A 10,000-nucleotide genomic window follows, 5' to 3' on the forward strand; every position below is an offset into this window, starting at 1 on the left:
CACACACACACACACACACACACACACACCACCCCCACACCCTCCACATTGTAAATGTGTTTGCAGGCTCTCGTCCAACAATCGCCTCATCTCCTTTCTCAGGGATGTAATTTAGTTGCAAATTGACTGGAAGACGGAGGCAAAAATTGAAAGTTGAAATTAGAAATGGTTATAGTAAATATAGGAGGCGGGGCACGGACTCGGGAAAGGTCAGGTGATATGACGGGCGCTTCCAGCCTGCACCGATCTGACCAATGGAGTGTCAGAGGCCTGATATGAAGCACAAAATACACACGCATATTTGCACATAGACACGCGCGCGCGGACACACACACGCTAGCCCTGCAGGGGCCATCACAAGCAGTGGAAGACGAGATTACCTCGCTCTTCTGAGCTGCAGAGCAATTCTCGGATGTTCTTGGAAATTCACATTGTGCCCTTGTGTGTGTGTGTGTGTTTTTTTTCTTCACTCTCCCCTTTCTCTCTTTCTTCCTTTCTTCCCTCCCTCCTTCTCTCTTGTCACTTTCCTTGACAGGCCAATATTTCAGGCTCCAGATATAGGGGATTACAAATAAAATAAGTGGAACGCCTACTTAATGCAACAGAATTAAAATGCATGAACGGGCCGGAGGAATTGATATGCGCCCAATACAAACACGAGCCACAGAATAATATGAAATACAAAATGTTTTTTTTAGCCCCCTCTCCATGTATCAGTGCTTTGATTTCCCTTTTTTTCCATTTGTGCATCTAGCGTGAAGCGTTGATTCGCAAGAGTGAGGCTCACATATTGCCTTGAGTGACCAGACGAGGGAGGGGAAGCGGGAGGAGGGGAGGGGGGGTAGCTTAGGGAAGAGAGCGAGGAAAAGGGAGGGAAGGAGGGAGGGAGAGTTGCTGTTGCTGTGTCTTTGTGTTGTGCAGAGTGGGTAAATTGCAGTGGCAGAGTATAGCAGGGCCTGCACGGCCTGTATCTTAGGATGAGGCTAATGAAAGATTTATCAGTGGCTGCAGCATTTACTAAATACAACCAGAGGCTGATCTCTCCACACTGAGCCCTGCTGTTAACATCACACACACGCTTACACGCACACATACAAACAGACACACACAAGTGGAGCTGGTACTGTACCACCAGCCGTGACAAAGCCCTGAAAATTTAGCATCTTATACAGACACAGGAGTTGTCGAGGCAGCTGGGGAAATGTATATGAACTAATGAAGTGTATAATATTACCATAACATTTAATGTATGTCGTGCTGTGATAATGAGCCTGCCCGAGTTTTTCCTATTTTACATGTCCTCGGGGCAGTGGCACGTCAGCATATGTGAATGTGAATAATACTCTTCATGCTTGTATCCATGCTAATGTTGTCCTGGTGTCAGACTCTTTTTTTTTAAAGCCATCACCTACAATACATGTGTTGATGTTATTCAGTTATTTGTAAAGCAGTAATTATTTAATGATTGTTTTATGATCCCATACAGCCACAAAATGTCACAATTAGATTTTATTGGCCCATTCAAATCGTGCATATTCTGAATGGGAGAGGTGAAAGTGGGGCAGCTCATTGTTACAAAAGATAGCAAACATGACAAACCACACATTTATGTTATGTTCACAAATGATCCAATTCCATTGCGAGGGATGTGAGAATTTTATCAATTTTTATCATGTATATTTCACATGTTACAGATTAATACATCCATTTCTCATGTAATATGCAGGATATATTAGATGCTCTACTTAATATTCTTCTCCTGTATTCCAAAAACCTTGGAAAAAAACAAGTTTGCCATTAATATTGTTGTATTTCTGTTTAAAAAAATATGAGTATCATAAATATTTGGAATATTAAAATATACAAATGCAAACATTTAAACTGGAAATATAAATACTGAATATTTAGTTGATGAAATCCATTCACTTTTAACCTTTTGCGTTCTCTGTCCCCTATTCTCTTTGTCTCGCCACCACCTGCTAGGAGTGAATGCCGTGTCTAAAGAGGTTACCGGACCGAATGCTATGGTTAAACATTCTCTCCTGCCAGATCGCCAAATGGAAAGCCCACCTAAAAGGCCAAAGTCTGCTGAAGGGAAGACCTCAGCTAATGACCAGGTTTGTGAAGTTTTAAAAGGAAACTCCCAGTTGCGTTAGAAAATGTCACCTGTGTTGTTCTTATCTGTTCCTCATTTAGTGTTTGCGGATCTGTATACTGTGTTCACCTTGCTAAAGAAAATCCATCTAGGTTATGGTGCTTATCTATGTACCTATTCAAAATGGCTATTTAAATTCCATATACTAGTTGGACTTTGTCATTGGATCTACAGAAAGCTAATAGCCACTGAGGCAGGTTTGTCTTCATAAGCACTAATGAAATCTAACCTTCACTGTCACTGTGGGATGAGCTAATGGAAGATACTTAACTATAAGAAGCAGAAATGTTAAGCCAAGCATTTAGCAATTCCTGGCGCCGGCTTTCATTCAAAGGGTTAAATGCATCCTACTATTCCCCCTCTGACATAGCTTTTCAGCATCAAGCACAATAGGCCAACCTTTGTGTCCTTAAGTGGAATACCTGCACTAGCCTTAGGACTCCTTGCCTGCTTCTTTTCCCCTTTTTGCATCTCTTTAAATTATATGTGTTTTTAAATTAGATTATGAAGTATTAGCTCGTCTGGTTCTGGTAGGAAGGAAGACTTAGTCATTTCAGAAATGGATTCTATTAAGACAGGTGGTAGGGAGGCAGCTATGCTCAGAGTACTCGCTGTAATGAGGGCAAGGCATAGCTTAGGAGAGTACACACCTTTGTCATCTGCAATCTCCTGATTAGAAATTCTGGCCAATCTTGTTTTCTACTAATAAAATGGCACGACTTAAAAGATTTAAACAAATTACATGAAAGATGGTTGATTTATGTTTTCTAGGTCAAGTTGGGCATGGTAACTGGGGGCCGGGTGGCAGATAGTGAGGATTACCAAAAATTCTCGTTTTGACAGATTTAGTGGAATTTTAAAAAGTAAGGTGTGACCAGTGAGGCGGATGGCTGGCTAATTTAATGGCCGTGCAGTGCAAGAATGATACCCACTAAAGTACATTGAGCGTAATAAGTAACTTCTGCTCTTGAATTAAAGGAAAATATTTTCCTTTTCTTTAAAATCATTTCATTATTTCCCCACCTAGTTATTGTGCTGTCTTGTTTTTTAGGTTCAGCAGTGTCCGTACTGCAACTACAGCAGTAAAGATGCCAACCGTATGCAGCTACATGTTATGTCCCAGCATTCCATGCAGCCAGTGATCCGCTGCCCACTGTGCCAGGATGTCCTTAGCAACAAAATCCACCTGCAGCTACATCTCACTCACCTTCACAGCGTGGCACCCGATTGTGTGGAAAAGCTCATTCTGACTGTATGTAGAAGTAATGACTAGAAATACAATTTGTTTGAGTGTGTCTGTTAGACTGTGTGTGTGTGAGAGCAAACTGCACATTCAAAGCAAAAATAAATTGTGATGTTACTTGTTGTTGCTAAATGTTCTCTCTTGAGATGCTCCCATAATCTTGAATGTTGTTACTGTCCACCGAGAGAAGCAAATTCTTTCCCTAAAATAAGCTTTGATTTCAATACAAGAAACAATTTGGCACGCTTCCTCTGCACTTTCTATATCAGTTTTTGGTATAATAACAATCTTTGGTCTTTGCAGGTTGTTGGACCTGAAACAGCAACACCAAATAATATAATGCACCCCCAGACTGAACAAGAGAGAAGTATGTCGTTAATGGATTCCTCTACCTCTCTCACAGATGGGTCAGGAAAGTCTCATGGTGAGCAGAATATGTAGCATACACTGTTTTCTTTCTGTCATTAATTTGTTGCCCAGATGATGGTAAAGGTCCACTGAAGAACTTTAGTGTGTAATTTTCTATATATTTGTCAAAAAATACTGACTGACGAGAACCTTACATTGTATTTTCTATGCGTAGGAAACATTTCAAAGGATGAGCTGGCCAATCAAGACAAGAATGATTTAGACCTGCAGCGTGAGGAACTCAAGCCCCCAAAGGAGGCCTCAGAGGCCCCAGATTGGAAGAGAGCCAGTGGATTAAGACATGATAGCAAATCCCCTGATAATCTGCAGGAGCATCTCAGTGAGCTCCAAAGACTTCAGCAACAGCAACAACAGCTCTCTGTATCAGATCGTCATGTCTACAAATATCGTTGCAACCACTGTAGTTTGGCCTTCAAAACAATGCAGAAGCTTCAGATACATTCTCAGTACCATGCCATCAGAGCAGCCACTATGTGCAGCCTTTGCCAGCGCAGCTTCAGGACATTCCTGGCCCTCAGGAAGCATTTAGAAAATGGGCACCCTGAACTTAGTGAGGCTGAGGTGCAGCAACTCATAGGCAATCTGCCACTGAATGGAGATATCACAGAGAGTGAGGCCAGGGCCTTGGAGGAAGCTCAGGCCTTTGAACATGACTTGGACAAAGATGATGAAATGGACCAGGAAGAAAAGCCCAGTCCCACAGGAAGTGACAGTAGCTCCCTGCTAGATGACATGGGAGCAGAACCAAAACGGACCCTACCATTTAGAAAGGGGCCCAATTTTACAATGGAAAAATTTCTGGACCCTTCTCGACCTTACAAGTGCACAGTATGTAAGGAGTCCTTCACCCAGAAGAACATCCTACTAGTACACTATAACTCAGTTTCCCACCTACATAAATTGAAAAAGGTCCTTCAAGAGGCATCAAGCCCAGTTCCACAAGAGCCAAGCAACAGCATTGACAACAAACCATTTAAATGCAATATTTGCAATGTTGCATATAGCCAAAGTTCAACACTTGAAATTCACATGAGGTCAGTTCTACATCAGACCAAAGCAAGAACAGCCAAAAATGACATGAGCAGCAGCAGCAGCAGCAGTATCTCTGGAACTAGCGGTCCAGTATCTTCAAAAAGTCCAGGCCCAAGCACACAAGGGAATGCAAGCAATTTAGATGCTGCAAGAAGTGGTACACCTTCTTCTAACAAAGAAAACACTGTTGAACCCAAAGAACCTAACAGCAGTAACAACTCAAAACAAGCAGCAACTACTGACCATGTTTCAGCACAGGCAAGCAGCCAACAATCAGCACAGTCCTCAGCCCAACTGCAGCTGCAGCTTCAACATGAACTCCAGCAACAGGCTGCTTTCTTCCAGCCTCAGTTCCTCAATCCAGCTTTTCTCCCCCATTTTCCAATGACCCCAGAAGCATTACTGCAGTTTCAACAGCCGCAGTTCCTCTTCCCATTTTACATACCTGGGGCAGAATTCAACCTTAGCCCAGAACTTGCGCTGCACTCAGCTGCAGCTTTTGGAATGCCTGGTCTTACTGGATCATTTCTAGAAGACCTGAAGCAGCAGATGCAACAACAGCACCAGTTACAGCAGGCTCAAGTCCAGCAACAGGTTCAACAGCAACAGCAGCAGCAGGCTTCTCAATCACAGTCACAAATTCTGCAGCAGAAAAACCAGCAACTGCAGAACCAGAAAGCAAAAATGGAAGCTAGCATAGTCTCAGTTTCAGAAATACAAATGTCTAGAGATGCAGAGGACCACCTGGAAAAACAGGAAAACAGGGCAAAGATGGAAAATGGAGGTGATGCATTGAATGATGTAGGAAAGGACAACAAAGAACCCAAAAAGTCAAAGTTTTCAGAGCCTCTGATTCCCCCTCCACGTATTGTGTCAGGAGCAAGAGGTAATGCAGCAAAAGCGCTATTGGAGAATTTTGGATTCGAGTTGGTGATCCAGTACAATGAAAACAGACAAAAAAACCAAAGGAAAAGCAAAGATGGAGTTGAACAAGTAGAAATGAATACTGATAAGCTTGAGTGTGGGATGTGTGGAAAGCTCTTCTCTAACATGCTTATTCTCAAGAGCCACCAAGAACATGTGCATAGTCACTTTTTCCCATATGTGGAACTTGAAAAGTTTGCCCAGCAGTACAGAGAGGCTTATGACAAACTTTATCCAATAAACCCTTCTTCACCAGAGACACCACCGCCGCCACCACCTCCTCCTCCTCCTCCTCCGCCACCTCCTCCTGCTCCAACCCCAGTGACAGCTCCTCAGCCTGCTGCCATGTCTGTGGCCAAGCCTCAAACTCCAGTACCTTCACCGGTTCCTGTTTCCCATCAGAGTTCACACCAACCCTCTCACCAGACACAAACGCCCCAGCCACCGCCCCCACCTCCACCACCTACTGCCCCCCCTGCACCACCCCAAGTGCAGCTACCTGTTCCCTTGGATCTGCCCCTTTTCCCGCCTCTAATGATGCAGTCTGTCCAGCACCCAGGGCTACCCCCTCAGCTGGCCCTCCAGCTGCCCACTATGGATTCGCTGTCCACGGACCTTACACAACTCTGCCAACAACAGCTGGGTCTTGATCCAAACTTCCTCCGCCACTCTCAATTTAAGAGACCGCGCACCCGCATCACCGATGACCAACTCAAGATTCTTCGCGCAAACTTTGATATTAACAATTCTCCTAATGAAGAGCAAATTCAGGAGATGTCAGAGAAGTCTGGCCTGCCCCAAAAAGTTATAAAGCACTGGTTCCGTAACACCCTTTTCAAAGAAAGGCAGCGAAGTAAAGACTCTCCCTACAACTTCAGTATTCCTCCCATTACAACACTGGAAGACATTCGATTGGAGCCCCAACTAAGTGCACAGGAATACCACAGAGCAGACTCAATGATGAACAAGAGGTCCTCCAGAACCAGATTCACTGATTACCAGTTAAGGGTACTTCAAGATTTCTTTGACACTAATGCCTATCCAAAAGATGATGAGATTGAGCAGCTCTCCACTGTGCTCAACCTGCCATCACGAGTCATTGTGGTTTGGTTCCAGAATGCTCGCCAGAAAGCTCGAAAGAGCTATGAGAACCAGGCAGACTCTAAAGACAGTGAGAAAAAAGAGCTGACTAATGAACGATACATCAGAACCAGCAACATGCAGTACCAATGTAAGAAGTGCAACATTGTGTTCCCACGCATCTTTGATCTTATCACTCACCAGAAAAACCAGTGTTATAAGGATGAAGATGAGGAAATTAATGACGACAACCAATGCGAGGAGTATTCAGATTCTCCTGAGCAAGGTCCATTTAAGATCACCCAGGGACCTTTAGACATACCTAAGCATTCCCAAACAGGAACTCCCAGTAGTTCTGGCTCAAGCTCCCCTGTGATGTCCTCTCCTCGTACTACCATGGGCAAAATTTCCCCCAAGCCAGATTTGACCCCTGAAACTGAAGTTAAACAGAACGAGACTGCCCCTTCACCAGTGGTAAAGTCACTACCAGAACCAAGACCATCTAAGGCTTGCACACCGCAGCCACCTCCACAAAAAGCCCCCCAGGCACAAATGTCAAGACCCCATTCCCAGCCTCAGGCAGCTGCAGTTCCCTCAAGTCCACTTTCCCTGGCACTGTCTTCACTTACAAATAGCCTTTCCCATCAGATGCTTCAGTACCAGTGTGATCAGTGTAAGATAGCATTCCCCACTCTAGAGTTGTGGCAGGAGCACCAACACATGCATTTCTTGGCTGCTCAGAACCAATTTCTTCACTCACAATTCCTTGAAAGACCCATTGATATGCCCTATATGATATTTGACCCCAACAACCCCCTCATGGCTAGCCAGCTGTTATCTGGAGGTCTCTCCCAAATCCCATCTCAGAGTAGCTCTGGCTTAGCTTCTGCTGCAGGCTCTGGGGCGATGAAGAGGAAACTTGATGACAAAGAAGAAAGTGCCAATGACAAAGATGGCGGTAACAGTAGTGAAGAGCAACACAGAGATAAGCGTTTAAGAACCACCATCACACCAGAACAATTGGAGATTCTTTATGACAAATACCTACTTGACTCTAACCCAACAAGGAAGATGTTGGACCATATTGCACGGGAAGTTGGCTTGAAAAAGAGAGTTGTGCAAGTTTGGTTCCAAAACACCCGTGCTCGAGAGAGAAAGGGGCAGTTTAGGGCTATAGGGCCCTCCCAGTCTCACAAGAAATGCCCCTTTTGCAGAGCATTGTTTAAAGCAAAATCTGCTCTAGATAGCCACATACGATCTAGACACTGGCATGACGCTAAGCAGGCAGGTTTTAGCTTGCCACCAAGCCCAATGATGAATCAAGACAATGAAAGAGGTGAAAGCCCCAATAAGTATAATTTCTTTGACTACCCACAGCTGCCTACCAAGACTGAGCCAAATGAGTATGAGCTACCCACTGCATCCTCAACCCCAGTCAAACCATCCGAGGCGCAAGTAAAAAACTTCTTAAGCCCTTCATCCTTAAAAGCTGAAAACTGTGATGAAACTGAAGGGCCTAATATTAATTCAGCAGAAGTTTCATCTTATGATCTCAGTAAGATGGACTTTGATGAGACATCATCAATTAACACAGCCATTAGCGATGCTACAACCGGAGATGAGTATAATAACAATGAGGTTGAAAGCCTTACTGCCAATGGAGGAGACAAGCTAAGTGACAACAAAAGTGGCCTGATGCCAAATTTTGATAGTGGCAATGAAAGGTTCCAATTCAGCATGGTGAGCCCTGCCCTCAGCTTCTCTGGAAAAGACTGTGACTCTTATTTTAGCTCCAGAGATGATGAATTTGATGAAAACAATGACAGGAGTGAATCGTCAAGCCTAGCTGATCCTAGTTCCCCTAGTCCTTTTGGGCCAGGTAACCCCTTCAGCAAATCTGGGAAAGGCAGCAATGCTGGGGATAGGCCAGGGCACAAACGATTCAGGACCCAGATGAGTAACCTGCAACTTAAAGTACTCAAAGCCTGCTTTAGTGACTATCGCACTCCTACAATGCAAGAGTGTGAAATGCTAGGCAATGAGATTGGACTCCCTAAACGTGTTGTTCAGGTGTGGTTCCAGAATGCGCGTGCTAAAGAAAAGAAATTCAAGATTAATATTGGAAAGCCATTCATGATAAGTCAAGGCTCACCAGAGGGACCCAGGCCTGAGTGTACTTTGTGTGGTGTAAAGTACACTGCACGGATGTCTGTCAGAGACCACATCTTTTCAAAACAGCACATCACCAAAGTGCAAGAAACAATGGGAAACCAGGTGGATAGAGAAAAGGACTACCTAGCACCAACCACTGTCCGTCAGCTCATGGCCCAGCAAGAGCTGGACCGCATGAAGAAAGCCGGTGAGGGACTTGGCCTCCCTGGCCAGCAGCAACAGACTTCAGTGGACAATAATAATGCACTTCATGGCCTCAGCCTACCCTCAGGCTACCCAGGGTTATCTGGCCTCCCACCAGTCCTACTTCCTGGAGTCAATGGGCCATCATCACTTCCTGTTTTCCCACCCAACACACCTGGTGAGTTAGTATGACACATGGTAAAAAAAAAAAAAAGAAGAAAAAAAACTCACTAGAAGCTTTATGAACTGAGCTTTATCATGCACTATTTTCTTCTACTGTACTACTGGTTATTCTGTATCACAGTGGTGTTTGTCAGAAGTCTTATTTTTTAAAAACTACTTTAAAACATGGTGGCAGTTAGTGCATGCATAATGTCAGCATCAAAGTTCAACTGCTAATTGCTAATTCAAATTTTTTTTCTTTAAACAAAATGTATCTATATGATGTGTGTTTTTTGTTTGTTTGTTGTTTTTTGTTTTTCCCTTTATTTTAGGTTTCATATATTATATTATATTATAATATATTGGCAAAGTGAAATTATCGTAAAGCGCATGTGACAGTTTTGATCCATAACAAAATCATAAAGAGAGACACAGTATCAGCCAGTAACGAATTAAGCTTCTTTATCTTATAAAAACATATTTCCATAGTGATTTGGGGTTGAATATTTAAATATTGAATATTTCCATATTTATATACCACTGTATTTCAGCTTTAGCGTCTCCCGGTGCTGGCATGCTTGGGTTCCCTACACCAGCCACCCCCTCTCCTGCCATGTCTC

General features: G+C 43.7%; 1 protein-coding gene across 4 annotated transcripts in view; it reads left to right on the forward strand.

Annotated features, from left to right (window-relative positions):
- The window catches only part of zfhx4 (zinc finger homeobox 4), a 92,428-nt gene that overhangs the window by 79,560 nt on the left and 2,868 nt on the right, over window positions 1–10,000 (forward strand). For 3 of the 4 annotated variants that reach the window (XM_005722473.1, XM_005722472.1, XM_005722471.2), the window contains exons 8-12: window positions 1,984–2,117; window positions 3,207–3,407; window positions 3,702–3,822; window positions 3,982–9,396; window positions 9,932–10,000. The exon at window positions 9,932–10,000 is cut by the window's right edge and continues 2,868 nt beyond it. In XM_005722473.1, the coding sequence (XP_005722530.1) occupies window positions 1,984–2,117; window positions 3,207–3,407; window positions 3,702–3,822; window positions 3,982–9,396; window positions 9,932–10,000 (5,940 nt within the window). Of the gene's footprint in view, window positions 1–1,983; window positions 2,118–3,206; window positions 3,408–3,701; window positions 3,823–3,981; window positions 9,646–9,931 lie in introns of those variants that run through there. The other variant, XM_013915665.1, reaches the window with a different exon arrangement.

This window comes from Pundamilia nyererei, unplaced genomic scaffold (genome assembly GCF_000239375.1).
Source record: "Pundamilia nyererei isolate P.nyererei 1_Seehausen unplaced genomic scaffold, PunNye1.0 scaffold00007, whole genome shotgun sequence".
NCBI classification, from domain to species: Eukaryota; Metazoa; Chordata; class Actinopteri; order Cichliformes; family Cichlidae; genus Pundamilia; species Pundamilia nyererei.